We start from the raw sequence: 20619 nt of genomic DNA, 5'->3' as shown, positions 1-20619 counted from the left end.
TTGTAATGGTCTTCTGACAGGAATCCCCCAAAAGAGCATCAAACAGCTACAGCTGGTTCAGAACGCTGCAGCTCGGGTCTTAACCAGAACAAAGAGGTCAGAACACATTAGTCCAGTTTTAAAATATTTACACTGGCTCCCAGTCAGCCTCAGAATAGACTTTAAAGTTCTGCTGCTGGTGTATAAATCTGTGAATGGGTTTGGTCCAGAATACATCAGTGAGATGTTAGTCAGGTATGAACCCAGCAGGTCTCTCAGATCTATGGACACAGGTCAGATAGTGGAACCCAGAGTTCACAGTAAACATGGTGATGCTGCTTTTAGTTGTTATGCTGCAAAGAAGTGGAACAAACTGCCAGCAGAGCTGAAGTCAGCATCCAATGTGAACATTTTTAAATCAAAGTTAAAGGCACTTTTTTCTCTACTGCTTATGACTGACAGGGAGATTTTTGGTCATGTTGTTGTTGATGTTTGTTGATGATTTTAAATGTTTTGTTGCCGACTTTAATGTTTGTATTGATTTTAAGCTGTTGTTTGTTGGACTTTTTGATTATGTAAAGCACATTGAGTTGCCTTGTGTATGAAATACAAATAAATGTGCCTTGCCTTGCCTAGTTGTGCTGCTTTAGGTTTAGCTGCTGGGAAAACGTTTCTGCTGCACGTAGCAGCTCCATTCTACATTCTTTTAAACATACTTATATTCCCACATATTCTTCGCTTTGTCCTCTCTTATTTTCGTCTTTGTATCATTTTCTACACTGCAGTTCAACCAGCTTGTGATACTCTGAAGTTTTGTCTGTCCTGTTCTGTTCTGTTCTCTTCCTGTTAAATGGGAGATTTTCCATTCCATCGTTGCCAATACTTTTTTTTTATTAGAGCATAACTTAATTATTCATGTGATCAATACATGACATGACTTTGTTGTATTTAGAGCTCTATTAAATATAAAATTGAATTGAAACTTTATATCAATGGTTCAGAAAATATAATATCTTAAAGCTTAATTAATTTTGGTTAATTATTTACCTCGCATCAGCATGCTGATATAGTTCTTACCTATTAATTGATGCCTCTGTATATAAGACATCTTCCCCTACTGCTAGTTATCTGCAAAGGAACAACTGACACCAGTTAAATAAGCAGTAATTGAACTGGGAAACCAACCTGTTGTGACTGTTTAAATGCTCTCTTCAACTCCACATCAGTCAGGTTTGATAGGATAAGGGATGTTGGCGTATAAAGTTCTGTTGGCTAGAAAAGTTAGAAAAGGAAAAACCTTTGCAGTGTCCTTTGTTTTTCATACATACAAAGGTGTTAAGTGGACTTGGGCAGCAACACTTTTATCTCCAACTAAAACGTTCAAAGCACTTTACACTGTTTATCACATTCACACCTTCCATACACGCTGACATACATTCACACACCATGGTGACTGGGCTGCCTCAAAGCATGAGTCATCCATTGGGACCAGCTTGTGTTTTGACACACCAGCAGTAAATAAAAAGCTGGAAATTAAACCACCAGAGTTGTACAGAGACCAACATCTCTTTATTGATATAAAAGAGGCTTGTTGAACTCATTTAAATCAGATATTTCCTGTATGCAGAGCTCGGCAGTTATTCGTTTGTATGGTAGCTCTGTAAAGTCTGGAGTGTTATATCAATGTCTGAGAATTTGGATCAATCTTATGATAAAAAAGAGCAACCTCCACCAAACACCAATTATCCTCTTTGCCAGATATTCATAGTTAACTGAATGACTTTATAGCTTTTAAGAAATTTCAACCCTATTAAAAAGTGATACAACAGGTCTAAATCTACAACCATTGTTTCAAAAAATCTCGATGAAATGTGCAAATATGGATCCGATCCAGAAGAAGCTCAGTGGGAGTCAAATTTCATAAAAATCAGTCAATTACAAACCAAAATGTGAATATTTGAATTTTTGCCAGTGACAAGAGATTTGAGTTTTTTTTAATTTTGAAACTGATCCAGAATCATAATTGGTGACTCCAATTCCCTCTAAAAATTGTGAAGTACTTTTGACATAATCCTGCTGACAAACAAACAAATAGAGAAAATATTACTTCCTTGGCGGAGGGGAAAATGAAATACATATACAAATGATATAAAATGATCTATATTCCAGTAATACAAGGAGTAATCAAGGATGAATCCGTCATTTCATTCATACAACCTCTCTACCTGCAGCCTGCGTATGCTAACTCAGTAAAAGTACATGGTAGTCTATTATGGCACATTCACTGTATATTACATGGTATAAGCATATAGTACTTGGTATTAGCAACTAAATACACAGATTTTAGTATGGCTACCTGCTTCCAAAGCCTCCTTTGAGATATTTATCTTCTTATTGATGTGCAATGCACACGTAGGCAAAGAAGCCTGCACTCTAAGCTGTTGGCTTTATCACCTGTTTCAAGGTTTGAGGATATGTTTGTAATGCATTTGTGCGTTCACCACTCTTGATTCCCCAAAGCTGACATAACCGAGGTCACTAGAATCATTCTTTAGTGAATACAGTTCAGAAATAGTCCTCAATATAGAATATAATGTTTACCTAAAATGGAAGAGGATACTCACTTTTGTCCCATTATAACCAGACCAGGTAGCATGGTTCTTCCACTGCTACCATTTAACCTTCCTATTATCCTAAAATGTTAGTAATACATTTTATCCTTGGGGTCAATCTGGCCCCAGAGATATTTGCATCCAGAAAATTATTTACAGAAACTTGTTGACATGAATAACCCCTTGATAATGAAACTTTGACCTGTTCTCTAGCCCAGTGTTTCTCAAATAGGGGTACACGATGGCCCTACTTGAGAGAGCGCGAGAGAGAGAGAGAGAGAGAGAGAGAGAGAGAGAGAGAGAGAGAGAGAGGAAAATTACGCCCCAGGCGTGATATGACCAGAAATGATGAAAACTCTATCACTCTAAAAATTGTATTCCAGCAGTCGTTGAAGAAATTCAAAGTTCTGAGTGAGTTTTAATTAGATTTCTGCTTTAGTGAAGGACGTCTACAACCTGCTATTCTCATTTGAGTGAACCTGAATCAATAAGGTTTCTTGTGATGCTGTGTGTCTGACAACATGACACCTCCACCTCCTCTAGAATTTCACTAGAAAAAGAAATCTGATTTTGTTTACGGAAGCTTATTGCATTCACTTGAATAAAAAAAGTTTCTGTTTTTTTGGGAAAAGTTTCAGTTTTAATGAGAAAATGTTCTGTTTTTATGAGTAAAGTTTCGGTTTTTTTACAAGTAAAATAAATCCTGTTTTTATGAGTAAAGTTTCTGTTTTTACAGAAAAAAAAACTTTTCTCATAAAAAACGGAAACTTTTTTTAGTCAAATAAAAAGGATTCCGAACGGATCCTGATTTGTCGACATTTCTCACGGACAGGTAATAACCTTGTTTTAATCAAACTACCATAAGTGTTTCATTGGTGAAAAACAATACTACACATGTGTCGGTGTGTTAAACATTGTTGTTATGTTCCGCGATGCGCGTGCACAAAAGTAGAGGCGTGGCTTCTGGTAGATTGGCAGAGGCAGGGGGAGGAAGTGGAGCTGTTTAGGGAGGGACATCGAGATGTTCGCTTTTGAATTTTCTCTCTCTCTCTTTTCATCTTCTGGATAATTGCTTTAATCACCACAAGAGTGTGAACCCTATTGGTTGTGGTGATGATATGACCGTTCCTGCAGTGCCACCAGCAGATCTTGGTGACCCCCCTTTTCTCTCATAAATATATTTATTTATTGACTTATTTTCAATACCCCGCCCTCCACAGTTCAAGAAATATAAGTTCTACTTTGTCATGTCTCAACTCATAAGCATGAACTTTGCACCTGCAGGTGTGAAGATGTAAGGTTAGACAAGTTCTACACAGCTAAAACAGCTTGGGGTCAAATTGACCGCAGAGGAATACCAATGCGTTCAATACGCGTTCAGCCGCTTGAAACGATACCCTCATGATAATGTTATACTTAATCAATTGTACCCCTCAATACAGGAAAAGTCATGAAATATAAAGTATAAAAAATATTTTTTTTAAAAAAACAAAGTCAACTATTATTTTTTGAATGATAAACATTGAATCGGGTCAAATTGACCCCAAGGATAATAGGAGGAGCACCTGAAAGTGAGAAACCACTTTTGTTTTTCAGGGAAAACGTGTGGATAAAAAGTGCTTTTAAAGTTATTCTGAAGCATTTTAACTGAGGTTTGTTCAGCATTTGTACATTTCAAATTGGTTTTTCACAGCCAACCTTCACTGTGTACTTCTCAAGTCTTATCACAAGTTTTTCCCTCTCCTTAATAAACACTCTTAGCAGGCCAACAGTACACACCGACACACATACTTTCATAAACAGTTTCTCCGAGCTTGGCAAAATGCATTGATAAGCAAGTGCGCGCATACGCATGCAGATACACTGCAGTGTGAAATTGGGTCAGCGGTGGAGAGTGGGCTTTAATGCTGAGCACATACGCTCTCTAAAACTGATCTGCATATTCATGTGGGTGGCTATCAAAATGACACACACACACACACATAGGCATGCAAATGTACAAGCAAGCACATAACTATGTACACGCATGTACATACTGGACTAAACTGGTCTACAATCCCACACACGTGCAAAAATGCAACGACACACAAACACATGCGTTGAACAAAGTAGAAGAAAAACAGGATTCCATGATTGCTGTTACCAGAGGTGTAAAAAGTGTAAAAACTGATATATACTCAAACAGAAGTACTGTTACTTGATTGAAATAGTACTCAAGTACAAGTACAAGTTAATCATGCATAAAATACTCAAGTACAAGTAAAAAGTAGCTCAATTAAATTACTTTCACCCCCATGTTTTTTTCTGGTAAAAAAATCTTGCCACGGTTCCCTTGCATACAGTAAACATCTCATGTATAAACTTAAAAAGGAAGTAATTTATTTATTATTTTTTTTAAATAAAATAACACCAATTCATTCAATTAAAAATAAAACATTTCTCAGGTTCCAAGTATAGCTACATTTATGAATTCTTAAACTGAGAAAATAAGTAAGTAAGTAAGTAGCTATTTATAAAGTGCTTTTTGCAGATAAATTCACAAAGTCCTGTACAGCGCTGTGGTGGAAATACAGTGCAACGTCATAATAGAATAATAAAACATGGGTGCATATACATCATAAGAGCAGCATCATAAATGGATAATGAAAATTAAAATCAAGTTAATTTTTATGAAAAGCGAAGTCTTGACCTGAAGACCGAAGGCTTCTCCCTGAAGTGTAGGGGCACAACAAGTACATGATATATTGAGGGGCCTGACCATGTAACACTCGGAACGTAAGAACTAAGATTCTGTTCTAAACTTAACTGCAAACCAGCATTCAATGCTGTTTTGGCGCCGTGCATTACGTTTAATCTGGTTGGTCGGCTATGATGTGATGCATTTGATTGTTGTCTGGTCATTTCATTTTTTGTAGTTTCACAATGTCTGTTGATAATTTAAAAACAAAAAAAAAGATAATTTACTCAGTAACGGTTTAGTGTAGAAATGTAACGAATTACTTTACTTCTTTTAAAACGTACTTAAGTACAAGTAAAAATTACTGATTTAAAAGATTTACTTAAAAAAGTACCCATAAAAGCAACTCAATTACAATAACACGAGTACTTGTAATCCGTTACTTTCACCTCTGGTTGTTACTGTGAAGAAGCTTCAGGAAGTTCCACTAATTCAAATTCAGTGGCTTAAAATCAACCTCTTCCTCTCTTAGCTGCACCATGTCAATTATTTTTCTCCTCTTTTATTTGACTTGGCAGAGAGGGATTTTTAGGGAAAAGTGAAGTCCAGCTGACACTAAAGCCACCCAGTTGAACCGCTCTCATTACTCGTGAATTTGTGAGTGAGTCATAGCTCTAAAAAAGATTCCTCGAATTTGATCCCTGTGCTTCTCCGAAAAGATATTTACGCATCAGTAGCAGAAAGAAAGAAGTCACCAATGGCTGAAATGATTCCCACTTCACACTACAAACAGAGAGGTGTGACAGGGGAATGGAAGGCTGGAGAAGGAGAAAGAGAAGGAGAGGTCTCTCCCTCAGGATATTTCTGTCAAAAATCCCTACATTGCATTTCTGACTTTTTCTTTTTTTTTTTGGCAATAAACAACTGTTTCCTCTGACGAAGCGTTTTTCTGCTTATGTTGCGGACGGAAGTATAGGAGACGAGGCTCAACTGGGAATGTAAGAAACTAAAAGCATGTAACAAAGGATTCGGTGCCAGTAAGCAGATAGCTGTGAAGGCCGCCAGAGGCTGGGGGAGCGAGGATGGGAGGGGGGGAAAGGAGTGAAGGCTTTGCTGGTGGTTGAGGTGTGGGCTGGTGGTGTCTTTTTGAAGAGAGAGAGAGAGAGATGGCAGGCTAAGAGAATGAGGCAGTGTGTGTGTGTGTGTGTGTGTGTGTGTGTGTGTGTGTGTGTGTGTGTGTGTGTGTGTGTGTGTGTGTGTGTGTGTGTGTGTGTGTGTGTGTGTGTGTGTGTGTGTGTGTGTGTGTGTGTGTGTGTTTGGGGACCTACACACCGAGGCCTGAGCATGTGATTTATTTCAGAATACTAATGTCTCTTTGATCTCCTCTGCTTTATAAAAAAACACCCTGCTGGGATTGTTGCCGTCTACACACACACACACACACACACGAAGCAGGTGCCCCCTCTCCATCCCCCCATCCTTTTTTCCCCACCTCTCGACGCATGTATCCCTACACACATACTTACACATATTCATATTTTTGTGTCCTTTTCGACACACGCACACACACACACACACGCACACACGCACACACACACACACGCACACACACACACACACTCTCCTGGGTGTCTAATCTACTTTAACCATCATCAAATCCTTGGAGATCCAATTACAAAGATTCTGGGATATTTGTTTTCCCCTGTATATCCCTAAAAGACTAATTAAATTTTCATGTAAAGATAAAATTATTTGATACAACACAAATGTCTTTTCATTATCATAATTTAATATCACATGATTTCACAGCTGCAGTAGAAAGTCACTCGTTTCCAATGCAGGAAGCAGCTTGTTAACCGGCACAGCAGTCACGCATAAACACACAATCCACATCTCCATCACCAAAGGGGAATTTGTGCATTATCTGCCAGATACTAAGTGCAACCAGAAGCATATAAAAACAGCTTGCTAAACCCAAACCTCAAAGCATGTCCTCACCTTGAAATTTAATCATCCACATTGTAAGAGCTTTGCTTTTTATCCTCAAGAGGAAGACACAGTTTTATATTGTGTGAATATACCAGAGGTTGTTTTATTTGATTTTTTTAAACCAAAATTAGCTATACCTGAACCACACATGCTCAAGTAGATTTGAACTTCTGCCTGACATGCATTAGAAGCTGATATAAACACATCCATCAAGCCTTTTCTAACTTTCCACACTACAAAATAATTAATAATGTATGTATGATCCACGCTGATATCGGATCTGATCGATATCTGTATCGCCCTATACTCACTGCTGCAATATTGGTGTTGTATCGGAAGTGAAAAGTTGTATCAGGGAAATTCATGCTTTGCCAAAAGGCTGGTGGTGCCTTTTTAGGTCATAAATCCTCACGTCAATTAAGACAATTTACTGCCATTTGTAGCCCTAAATGCTATAGGAACTATCTATTTTTTGAACATTTCAACTGAAATGTTTAAGATCTTTGTAGGAGAAATGACCTTAAAAAGTACCTTTACTCATCTTGTATATAATATAAAATATTTTTAATGTATTACCAATAAAGAAAATATGTGCCCATTCATTAAAAAAAAAAAAACAATTGAAACACTTTTTTTGGACAATTTTCTAGCCTTTGAGACAACCATTACACATTCAAAGTGATAAAGCAATAACGATAGTTATTCTTTTAAATGATTTCACGGACCCCCAAACTACGGCTCAGGACCCCTGGAGGTCCTCAAACCTCAGTTTGAGAACTCTTCAATCTCTTACAATGGCCTTGTTTTGTCCAAGTTTTCACGAAGTTATTTAGAAAGAAAAAAAATCTGACAGAAAATTGTAAAAGACAAGTTTATGTTTTCTTTATTTTCGACCATCTTTTATCCCTACAGTGTCATTGGCTGTAAACTTTAGCAAGATTGCATTTGTATTTATGCCACTGCAGGAGTATTATAGGAGCTCGAGGGGGCTTTTCTGTTGACACATATAATAACTTTTACTCTACATTTAACACCTTTTGGATCCTCTATGGCATTTCTTAAAAAAAAAAAAGAAAGAAAGAAAGAAAGAAAAAAAAACCTCTAGCATTTAATTTTTTTTTTGCATTTCTGGCAAATATGCATCAACTCAGTGAAGAAAATCACTGCATGATTAAGCTGCATGACTGTTGAAAGCATGCAGTGGAGGGCTGACAGCAGCGGTGCTGACTGTAAACCTTCCATGAGGATTTGCTTGGTGATATGAAACTATTCTTTGGTTAAGCAGCTGGATCTTTTGTGAGATCCTCTCTGCTTTAGAGCGTCTTACCAACAATCTCTGTCGTAAGCTCTTTGAAATGATCCTGTGTTATCTGCGTCTCAGTTTCAAGCTTAAATAGTCTCCGTTTGTTGCTTTTCCCGTTCCTATTGTGGGACTAACTCAATGTTCCACACCCCAAAGTGCATCAATGGGTTGAGAAAAGTCATCCAGTCCACTGTTGGTTCTTGGGACCAACTCCAAATATTGAAAACAGATCGAGCAGCAGAATATAGCGTATTTCAATTACTGCAACATTTCATGGTAATTTTACCAGTGGCATATCAAGTGTTTTAGTTTCACTTTCCAATTTTCTGATCAAGAGGCTGCTTCTATTTTGTTTCCACATTTCCAGCTTTGATAATAAAAGCCGCTCACTTTTGCAGTAGAAGTGCGAATGCACAACTCGTATCTTCATCTTTTCTGTAATTAATTCTTTTATCATCTCAGTTAATTACAAATTGGCAGCTCTGTGCAGAAGCATTTACTTTCTGTATTGAAGAAGTAGTTCTGAAAGTTGGAAAAAGATGTTGGAATTGCAAATTCTTGTTAATCTTAATGAAGAAGGATGTCAGCTTCAACCAGTGACTTCTGTAGGCCTGGTACTGGGGAGCAAGAACACCATTTTCTTTTGGCTCTTGTGACATATCCACTCACACTGCTCGGGCTGTTTCTAAAAAAAAGAAGAAGGTTTTCATAGCTTCTCTCCTCCAGCAAGCCCCTGGTCTCGGTAATATATGTTGTTTGTCAGTTCGTCCCTGGTGATCACCTCCAGCAGCAGCAGCAGCAGCAGCCTTACAGCATACAGCTGCCGGGCCGGGTTCTTCTGGGGATTTTACTCTTCTTTTCCCAGCAGGTTACAGATGTAGCAGCCTGGTGATGCCACCTCTCATGAGAGGTTGGCACAATGAACCATAGCTTCAGTATATGCAAGGAGATCTACAGTGTTTCCATTCATTACAGAGAAGCATTAGATGATTTCACCTGCAGCACAGGGAACATAAACCACGGATAATGTCCTTATTTGTTACAATATACACTCAAATTTATGGTGTGGTGAATGCAAAAACTGGGTCACTGTTTCATAATCGACATATTTTGAACATTTAGCTCACTTTCCTCACATTTTGCTTTTTTCTTTCATTCATGCTCTATATCATTGTTAAAAATGTTAAACATGAAAAATAAATCTAAATGTTTAATCGGTCGCCAAGTGTAAAGCTAAATGTTTAGAATTTATACAAAGTGGGCAGGTCAATGCCTGTTGATCACAAGGCCCCGCCCACACTCCACACACCCGACACTCCAAGGTCTTCTGCATCTTCGGTGTCTTCATCACAAGTGAGTTGACATACAGCATACCGGTACTCTCAGCAAATATACGTCTACTAAACTGTCTGAGGCTCACTCACTGAGCAGCAGTCGGTGGTGTGGGTGGGGCCTTGTGATTGACAGGCGCTGACCTGCCCACTTTGCATAATTTCGAAACATTTAGCTTTACATTTGGGGACCGATTTAACATTTAGATTTAGATTTCAAATTGACATTTAGATACACAGTAAATGTAACATTTACATTTATATACAAATTTAACATTTAGATTTACATTTTACATTTAGATATAAATTTAACATTTAGATTTACGTATAACATTTCGATTTACATTTAACATTTAGATTGAGATGTAACATTTACATTTAGATATAAATTTTACATTTAGATTTACATTTATTTTTCATGTGTACACATTTTTATCAGTGATATAGAACATGCTGTTTTACATGAATTTCTGTCGTAAATGAAAAAAAAAATTAGTTAAATATGAGTAAAGTGAGCTAAAAGTTCAAAATATGTCGACTATGAAAAAGTGACCGACTTTTCACATTCGGCACACCATATAAATCTGCCATGAAATTGATTACATGATCGAAATTTGACATAAAAAACATCAGGATTTTTTAGGGTTGGGATTGTTTTGGGTTTTTTTTTTTCTTCACTTCTCTTTGTTTTAATAGGCTTTTATTAGATATTGTTATACAGATGTTGGGAGCAGATTGTTACAGACACAATCAGCAGCTGGCATGAAAACAGCAGGCATTTAGATGCTTAAGAAACAAATGTTTCCCTGCGGAGCTGAGAGTGAAACAAGCAGGAGTTACTCATATAACTTTCAGGGAAATAACCAGATGGGTTTTTTTTTTTTAAATGCAACTATTCGCTGGCCAATTTTGGTCTAAAGTCGTGTTTAGATGGGTTTTTTTCTCACCATCCATTGGTTTTCTTTATGACATCAGTTAAGTTTATTCACTCGGGAAAAAAGTGAAAAACAAAAGGTTATGTGTATAATCTGCAGGTTTGATGGTGCAAAGCTATTGATACTAACAGAAGATGATTAAATAAATATGTCTGATGTATTATATCTTTATTGCTACAACCTGTGAAGCAGGTGCGGGTACGTTATACTATGAATAGCACTTTATTTATTAGCAGTTAGCTTCAATGACTCTCATTTAGGAGACAGCTTTAATCCAGCGAGGTGTATAGGTGTAAAATTGCATTTTTTTTAATCCCAAAGCTTCTGGGTTTACACAGTTTCCTTGTACAGCCCATAAAGATGCAAGTTACTGTAAATTGATTTCTAAATCGTTTGTAGGATTGCATCATGTCTATACGTGTGTTAATCAAGATCTGAATTTTAAGAAAAGCTTTTCTCCATCTCATGCAAGATACGACCCAAACACACAAAAACACATGAATGAGTTGTTGGTTCTTAACCTCACAGCTCTCCAGGACAAGCAGGAGTAAATCATTAAGCTGCCCACACACCCACAGATATTGTGGAGCTGCTGAGCTCCCAGTGGAAGAATCTCCGCACTCACGTCACACCTGAGTCAGATGAATGGCTTCTCATCATGACTTCAGTGTGAGCCAGAGGTGGGCAACTGTTATGACAGTGGGACTGTATCTAATCACATTATCAACAGTCATGTCATCATTTAGAATAATGACCAAGCTGAGCATTAATACAGGAAAGAACAAAGAGGTTTTGTGGTCATTTTGTGTATTTTTGTTGGGGTTTTGTTGGGGTAATTGTTGATTAATGCAGAGGTTCTTAACTGGTCTCACCCTGGGACCCACATTTTGCCACGGTCATTAAATCACAACCCATTTTATTTATTTATTTATTTTTAGAATTCAACCAATCAAATTTCGTTTTTCAAATATAGCTGTTGAAAACACACATATATAATGTTTCAGTGAGGATCACTTTAGTCAAATAGCTTTATTTGTAGCTTTTCCATGAGCTACATGGAGAGGCATAAGCAGAGAGAGCGGTCAGCACGACCCCCCTGGAACAGAAGCACAGATGTTTAGATGGCAACAAAAGATGGTGTTTAATTAGACAGAAGAGGGGGAGCTGGGGTGGAGGTGGGTTGGGAGGTTTTTGTAGACAAAGCTTCCGGAAGTAGGCATGTTGCCGTGGTTTAAATGCAGCGCTGAGACCAACTCTAACCAATGGGAAGCATAGAACATGATCAGCTGGATGATTAACTGACTAGGGGATGGATGCTGTCAGTTGTTAACAGCTACTGACAGATAAAGGGGCTTGACTAGCTTTACTTTCGTGCCTGCCTGAACTAACGTGATGCTCAATTTTTTAAATCTATATATTTTCCTGTGCAACATGAATTTCACAGCATGCCTGTCAAAAGAAAGGTTTCTTTCAAAATAAAAGACAAGCCCAACAGGAGAGACATTAAGTACAGGTCCGCGACCCACTTTTGGGGCCCAACCCACCAGATGAGAATCACTGGTTAAGTGTGTCTTTTAATACATGGGGGAGGGGGGGAGAAGGAGAATGTAAATCTCACAGATGTTAATGGCGCATGTTCATTTTGCTTGTTTTTGTTCTGATTTTTGTAATAGCTCGATTTGGGTATTTATTTGTATTGTCCTTTTAGTTTATATTTTATTGGATTTTGCATTTGTTATTGGTGAAGAATGGGGGCAGTACTTGACACGCCTTGGCTTCTTTGTATCCCTTGTCGAACGAATCAAATGTGTATTATTTTGAAATTGCCTTTTTTTTGAAATTTCATAGATATTTCTGTTGAGATTTGTTTATGCTTTCATCTATTTTTTTTATTTGTTTGTTCGATATAGACTATTTAACTATTTAACTTTGTAACTATGAAAACGTGTCAGGTATGTGTGTGAGAGTATGTTTGTATGTGTCGTATGGGAGATAAGTATGTTTTTAATTGGATCCTCTTGTCAGCACTACTATGTTTGTATGGCAAAATGACAATAAAGCTTGATTTGATTTGATTTGAATGATTTGAAATAAATAGTTTTTTTAAATTGGGGTGTTTTTGTATTGTCATTTTTAGTTTTTGGAGTAATTTCTGTGTATACGTGTTGTCGTTTTGTGTGATTTTGTGAATTTTCTCTTATTTTGTGGGTCATGGTTGTCGTTTTAATGTTTTTGGAGTTGTTTTTTTTGAGTGATTTTTTTTTTTTTTTTGTGATTCTTATTCATTTTAATGTCATTTTTTGTTTTTACTTTGGGGTCACACAAAATTAAAGCGAGGGCTGCATGTGGCCCTCGACCTGCCAGTTGCCAACAACTGGTATGAGCCATCTCTCTATAAAAGCAAGGAAGTTCTGCATGTGTGTGTTTGTGGAGCGAATTTCTCCCCGACGCGGTGTCTGGTCGACCTGAAACTTTTTTAACAGCTTCCAGAATTTCACAAAATTACACCAAAAAAGATACAAAGATTCACAAAATGACTCCAGAATCACACTACAATGGCAACAAAAAACATTAATCATACAAAAAATGCACAAAAACACAACAGAAAGATACAAAAAAAATACACATAATGACTTCAAAAAACATACATTACAGAAAAATACACCAAACAAAAAAATATGTAAAAATTAGTAAAAAAAAAAAAAAAAAAAAAAACTAACACATTTATCATGCGCATAGATTTAAACCAGGGAAATCGTATATGCTATTTTACTTTGCACCTGCAAATAAACCCCTTTATAATACAACAGAGTACAGAATATGTTCACCTATTTGTACATCTAACCTTCAAACACATACTCATTTGGCCATAATTGACTTACTTAAACTCCCACTATATGAATACATACTTCCAACAGGCACTTTACTAGTTCTTTTGAATCATGAACAGTGAACTGGTCCCACTGAGTCCAGCCAGCAGCTGTATAATATAACAATGTAAACACCGCCATCTAGCGGACAGACAGTGTACTGTGTGGGAGGAGCTAAACTCTGTGTCGTTGTTGATTCAGGAAGTAAACAAAGCCAACATGGAGCTGACTGAGCTGTGTTACCGTCTGAACGACGGAGGCTATAAGAACTGGCTGAAGGCCGGACGGTGTCTGGTTATACTGAAGGAGGGTCTCCATCCTTTCACTGACCGACACATGAGAGACTTCCACGGATTCCTGCTGCACCACAACGCGGTGCTACACAACACCTGCGGGACCTCATGTAGACCTAGAGCCAATAAGGTGGGACTCTGAAAACTCCTTTTACAAGCTTGGACAGACCTAAAAACCTTCTCTCTTTCTCTCTCTCTCTCTCTCTGTGTGCGTGTGTGTGCGTGTGTGTGTGTGTGTGTTTGTGTGTGTGTTTAGCTGCCCTCACTGTGCACAGCGTGTTCTGAATGGCAGAAGGTGATCCTAAAGCACCACAGAGAACCTGGTGCCACCATCCACTGGAACAACTGTTTCCCTCCTGACTGGAGAACACACCACTGGGAACTGGCCAAGGTAACAAAAACAAAAAAAAAAGCATTACTATTGCAACAACACATCATCAGTAGGGTAACACTAACCTGTCTCACTACGGTCTAATCCCAGCTCACAGTACTTTTTCTCTGATGTCAGCTCAGGGTTTTTTCTTTCTTTCTTGTTTTAGGTCTGATACTAAAAAGTTTCTGTAGATCCTCATAGGGATGTAACAATTCACTCAACCCCCGATACGATTCCATTCACGATACTGGGGTCACGATACGATTCACGATTAATTTTACAAAATTAGACCGTAGACAAATGATAACTGAAAAAAAAAATACTGAACTATTTTATTTTATATTTCATTGTTAAAAGAATCCCTTTATAAAACTATGCAACACAATGCAATTTAATAAAAAATAAATCCTGAATGAAATAAATAAAGAAATAGTACAAATGAATAAATAAATTCTGGCTCGACAGTAAATTATGCAAAACTGCATAAAAGTTCCTTTTCTTTTTAAAAGTAATGAAAATTTATTTTGTGCCTTAACAATTGGACTTTAAAACAAATCCCATATCAAAGAAATAATATAAACAAACAAACTATTGCTTTCATTCTCTCTTGTTTCTCCCTTACCTCTCTGAGCCCCTCTTACCTTGGATTTCACATGTTCTTTCATTTTGTCTTGGGGGAGCCAAAATGCTTCCTCAATTCTGATTTAAAACATGGTGGTGTGTCCTGAATTTCACATTCTAAATAGATAGTGCCCTCTGCTGTTAAAAAAAGTACTGCAATTCAATTTCAGAGTATCGATGTGAACCGTGACACCTTTGAATCGATTATTAACTGCCTCACGATTAATCTTTACATTTTTAGTTCCTCATATGGGTTATCCATACATATGATCAACAAATGTCTTAAATTGTACTACTCCTGTCATCTGTCCTGTAGAGCAGTGGTTTCCAAAATTTTCACAGGCATGTACCCCTTCAGACATTTAACCTGAAGCCATGTACCCCTTACTCCTGCACACTTAAAAAACATAATAATGTAATGTAACATATACAGTGTAGCCCTACAGTGAATTTCACCTACCCAGTTAAGGAATAATAGTGTATATAATAACTCAAATATTGCATTTCCTGAAGAAAATGCAAGTGAGAATGCAGATGCTGGCCCGTGTCGCACTGTATTAGCTTATCAGTGGCATTAGCTAGCATTAGCATTATTTGGCATTAGCCTAGCAATTAGCATTGACCTAGCATCATCATTAACATTAGCATAGCAGTATCATTAGCCTAGCATTAATATTAACCTAGTATTAGCTTTAACCTAGCATTATCATATACCGAGCATTAACCTAGCAATAACCTAGCCATAGCATTAATTTAACGACCATAAATGATAAAAAAAAAAAAAACAACTAAATATTCTGGTTTATCTTTTCCATTACTTTTTGTTACAACCATAAACAATATTAAAAAAAAAAGAAAATATTCTGGTTAATTTTCTTCCATTACTTTTTGTTTTGAACGACCATAAACGATATAAAGAAAATAATCTGGTTTATTTTTCCATTACTTTTCTTACAAATTAACATAAATGATAAAAAAAAAAAAAAAAAATTATGTATATCCACTGTATATGTTTGTATAGTATTCTTATATAATGAATAACTAAATGTGAAGTTTAAAATGTTAGTTTGTGAAGGAGGGGTAGGCACATTTAAGTTCCTCAAACTTTTATGTTGCTCAAATAAATAAATAAACAAACAAAACCTAGCATTAGCATTAACTGCTCTATTTATATTCAGATTTCCAATGTTGTCAGTGTTTTAAATCTTTATTCACGTACCCCCGTCCCCCTGTGGCAATTTGCGTACCCCTGGGGGTACCTGTACCCCACTTTGGGAACCTAGGCTGTAGAGGAAAAAACGCGACAGGTGCATCAACCCCAAATATTAAAGTAAAAATAAAAAGGTCAAAATCAGACTAACATTATTTTTGATGATAAACAGAGTACCCAGTTTGCAAAGATGTTTTCTGCACAAAATCATGTCACAATATCATGAAATTTTAACTTATTGTTTATTAATAAAACAAGGTGTGTGTTTGTGTTGTGTTACACTCTTTCTAACTCTTCTTTATCGTTTAATGTGGATGTGCATTTTATTTTATTTTCTGCCCTGGAAACATGTAGTTGTATTGTTTCTGTGTCTTTTGAAAACAAAACTCATGAAGAAAAGATCTCGGAATGAAAAATGTACGAGTTTATAAAACACAGTCATCAGCAGAATTTGGGGATATATACTTTTTTCCTTATTGTTTCTGTTTCCTTGCATGTTGTGGTGCGATGTGTGTGCAGGCCTACATGCCACGAGGTCAGGCCAAAGTGCAGCGAGCTGATCAATGTGATGCTGCTGCTCTGCTTAACCTCATCCACTTCTGTAAAGGTTTCCACTCGGTTGACCCGACACTGGTGAGGGAGGTAAGCTGTCACACTGGGAGGGGAAATGATCAACCGTAGAAAGGAAGGTTACATTTTGGCAGTTGGTGTCGCAGATGTCAAAGCAGAGGCTGCAAACTCTTGTGCTGATCTAGCTTTGCTTTGCAGTGAAGCATAAAAAAAAAATCTGTAATGCCTGCAGATGGTTTTAAAATTCCTCATTGCATTTTTAGCTAACCCCCTTAATAATTCATACATGAGACTTGTAAATTATGAGTGTGACAGGCAATAACCTAATCAGAAACCTGATAAGAAACATAAGATACATTATTGTTTAAATATGTTGGTTAAGAGGGAATATCATTTAGAGAAAAGCCTGGTTTTTGTTTCACTTTTGTTCTCATCGATTTACTTACCTCCACTTTATTTACTTCTATAGCACATTCCATACATAGGACATGTAGCCCAAAAAGCTTTCAGACAGACAGCAGAAATCAATCAAAAGTACAGTGTAAGGAAATAAAATAATTTCAATGGAGAGCCAATAAAAAGTATAAAACCATAATAATAATAATAATAATAATAATGCATGAAATTTATATAGCGCTTTTTTGGCAACTTAAAGCCGCTTTACATAAGACAAACAAAATAAAGAAAATAATATGTGGTCCCGACCCAAAGATTGAAAAACACTGATTTAGTGGCTCCTGAATAGATTTATTTCTATAGTTTTTATCATTTCCGGTCATATCATGCTTGGGGTGAGACCAAGACTGACATTTTATTTGCTAATTTTCCACTTTCTCTCTTTCTCTCTCAAGTACCACCTACAGTGCCATCGCGTACCACTAGGGGTACACGTACCCCCATTTTAGAAACATTGATCTAAACGGCTGGTGATAAAAGCATTAATTAAAGTTTCTTTTTTAATTTAAAAAAAAAAAGTCTCACTTTGGCAATGTTTCTCAGGTGAAAAAAAGATGTACTTAGAACCTTAAAATGTGGGCTAAAATTTAGGTCAGAATCTAAAATCAATTTTCGATGCTTGTTTGAATGTAACTGGTAAAAGTCCTGGTTTAACTGGTTTTCTGTAATATAAGACAGTTTGTTTGGGTTGTGTGTTGGCAGGTGATCCGATTCCGAAACGAGTTGATGCATTCCAGCGACTTGCGTATGACTGATAAATGGATGAGTCACTTTCAGAACACAGTGAAACTCTTTGTGGAACAGCTCAGCTCTGTTCCTCAGATAGAAGCGGTCGGACGGCAGATCGATGAAGTGAGTGAGACGTAAAAAATCCACTGTGAGAAGAAGAAAAACTCTGCTCTGTCAGTGTTGTTTGGTCTGACTCCTGTTTTCACTCTTAAGATGCTGAATCTTGATTTATCAATATGCGTCTACGGTGAGGACCACCTGGATTCTTCAGGTCTGTTGGACAAGGTGGTGTATGAGTCTGCCAGCCAATCACAGCCAAACGCCGACTTGATTATCCAATGGGAAGCTGAGTTGCTGCAAGAAACTTTACAGGAGTTTTTGCACACTTCTGCTGCTGATGGTGATGATGAAGAAGAGGATACAGCAAAAACATTGGTGAGAAAATCATCTCTACATTATGAAACTATAAACATTTAGACGTTTACCCTCCTGTTAACCTTGGGGTCAAATTGACCTCATTTGTTGTTTATCGTTAAAAAAATAATAGTTGAGTTTTTTTGGCTTCATATTTCATGACTTTTTCTAATTTGATGGCTACAATTGATTAAGCATTAAATAAATTGTATTGATGTTCCTCTGGGATCAATTTGACCCCAAGCTGTTGTAGTTGTGTAAAATGTGTGTCTGTCTGTGTATATTTTCATTTTGGAACAGCTCTTTCACAGTGAAAGTGACGTAGAGGATGATGTGATGACTTAATAGTGAATAACCCCAAATATGTTATAAAAAAGGAGATAAAAATAAGTAAATATGTTTACGAGAGGAAAAGGGGGTCAACAACATCAATCAATATGGTTCATTCTGTGAGAGTCATGAATGTGCAAGATGGATGAAAGATGTTCAAGATACACTAAAACTGAAAGTTCGACCTGATGGTGGAGCTGCAGGAAAGGTCATATCATCACCACAACTAATAGGGTTCATACTCATGTGGTCATTAATGTTGTCGGTAAATTTGAGAAGATTTGGATGAAAACTATTCAAGATGAATGAATTGATAATTGTGATGGTGGCGCTAGAGCACAGGTCAAGGTTTCATTTTTAAGGGGTTATTTATGTATTCTACAAAACACAAAAACTTGGTCAACAATTTTCTGAAAATTATTTTCTGGAGGCAAAGATCCCTGGGGTCAGATTGACCCCAAGGGTAAAATGTGTTAGTAATATTTGAGGATAATAGGATGGTTAAATATAAAGGCTTTTGCAAACCTTCTGTCCATTTTCGTCAGGACACGGGTCGTTTGAAGCAGCTCGGTGGTTTCCTGGAGTCCAGCAAAGACCTCGGAGAGAGATTTTCAACAGAACTTCAGGTCATAAACTCACTGGATGAAGCAGTATGATATGGATCTATATGATTCCTTCAGGGTAGCACACACTATCCAAGCTCACTCTGGGTTTTTAGCTGAAGTACTTGTATGTATTTGTTATTTTATATGAAAGAAATCTTAAGTTCAATATATTTGTTGTCGATAAATAAATCCTAAACTAAATCCGAAATTCTTCCTTGTGCTAAAAACTAATAATTCAGTTTAAACATTCACGTCCAATGACGTGCAGCATCGACTCGATGACCATTAAAACTTTATCAAGCCAGTCTAGACCAAATTTAAATGTTTATCAGGCTCTCGGTCTTGCCCTTTTTGCAGGACTTAAATTGAACCTAAATCTTCTAGTTGGCAGCAGGATAGTGCATTAACTAGTTATTGTGTATATACTTGAGTGTTGGAACAAGTGCCTTACTGTGCCTTCAACACCAATTAATCTGCCATTTATCAATTATTTCTGTTTTTAATGCATTAGCCTGCTTCCTACAATATAATAGGTGCTACGATAAAGATGTCACTATCCATCACTTGTAAGTTATCAAATTTAGATGACGGTTAAAAAACGATTGTTTTTCTCTTTCTGTTTCTAAAAACTAAAAAACTAAAATTGTTACTCTTTTATTGTTTGGAAAAACATTGTCCATTAAATTCTCTTACACAGCACTGTCCTCAAACGCCCTCTTACTTTGAAAACGGCAACTTCCTGTCGCACAATGTTAAAAAAAAAAACATTTTTTTTTTATTATTTCTGTCTTCTAACATTTCAGTTTTAGTTTTAGACACTGATAATAAAAAATGCTTTGAATTTTTACTTTGATGTATCTATATATTTTAATGAAAATCAAATAACCACTTATTTTTTGTTTCTTAAAATCCAATGGCCAAAACCTACACTGACTGTGTGTGACACCGAACTATGTAACACTAATTTCCTGTGAAGGTCATCAGTATACTCAGAAAGCTCCAGGTCACCCTTGAATGGAGAATTTGTGCTGCGGCCTGTAATGCTGACTGTAAACTTATGTTGTGAACTGATCTCTCATTTTTAGTGCTGGCTGTGAGCCAGTTTACCATAATAATGTAAAAAAAAGAATGTGTTTACACTGAACTTCAGGAGCTGAAATGTAACGTTAATGATCTCAGCAACTCCAACAGTCGTCCACACTGTTGCCTTTGTTATCACTATTATTGTTTTTAAAGGTTTGGTTGTTTCTTGCTCATATTATACTTCAATGTCATTTTGAGAATAAATAAAGGTTTCATATAGTTCTTTGATAGTTCTGCCA

The 20619-nt window shown here is 36.8% G+C and overlaps 1 protein-coding gene across 2 annotated transcripts; it reads left to right on the top strand.

Moving 5' to 3' along the window:
* Positions 1–13888: 13888 nt before the first annotated feature.
* Positions 13889–20608, top strand: LOC114479270 (uncharacterized protein CXorf38 homolog). Of its 2 annotated transcripts, XM_028472860.1 has the most exons (6): positions 13889–14119; positions 14246–14380; positions 16713–16835; positions 17922–18071; positions 18162–18383; positions 19238–20608. In XM_028472860.1, exons 1-6 carry the CDS (start codon positions 13916–13918, stop codon positions 19346–19348), a joined length of 945 nt encoding a protein of 314 aa, XP_028328661.1. In that variant the 5' UTR covers positions 13889–13915; the 3' UTR covers positions 19349–20608. The 2 variants fall into 2 exon arrangements, with proteins under 2 accessions (XP_028328661.1, XP_028328660.1); XM_028472859.1 differs by lacking the exon at positions 16713–16835 and having other exon boundaries at positions 13890–14119.
* Positions 20609–20619: the final 11 nt, after the last annotated feature.

This window comes from Gouania willdenowi, chromosome 17 (assembly GCF_900634775.1).
Source record: "Gouania willdenowi chromosome 17, fGouWil2.1, whole genome shotgun sequence".
Classification (NCBI taxonomy): Eukaryota; Metazoa; Chordata; class Actinopteri; order Blenniiformes; family Gobiesocidae; genus Gouania; species Gouania willdenowi.
This window is presented reverse-complemented; position numbering and strand designations above follow the sequence as displayed.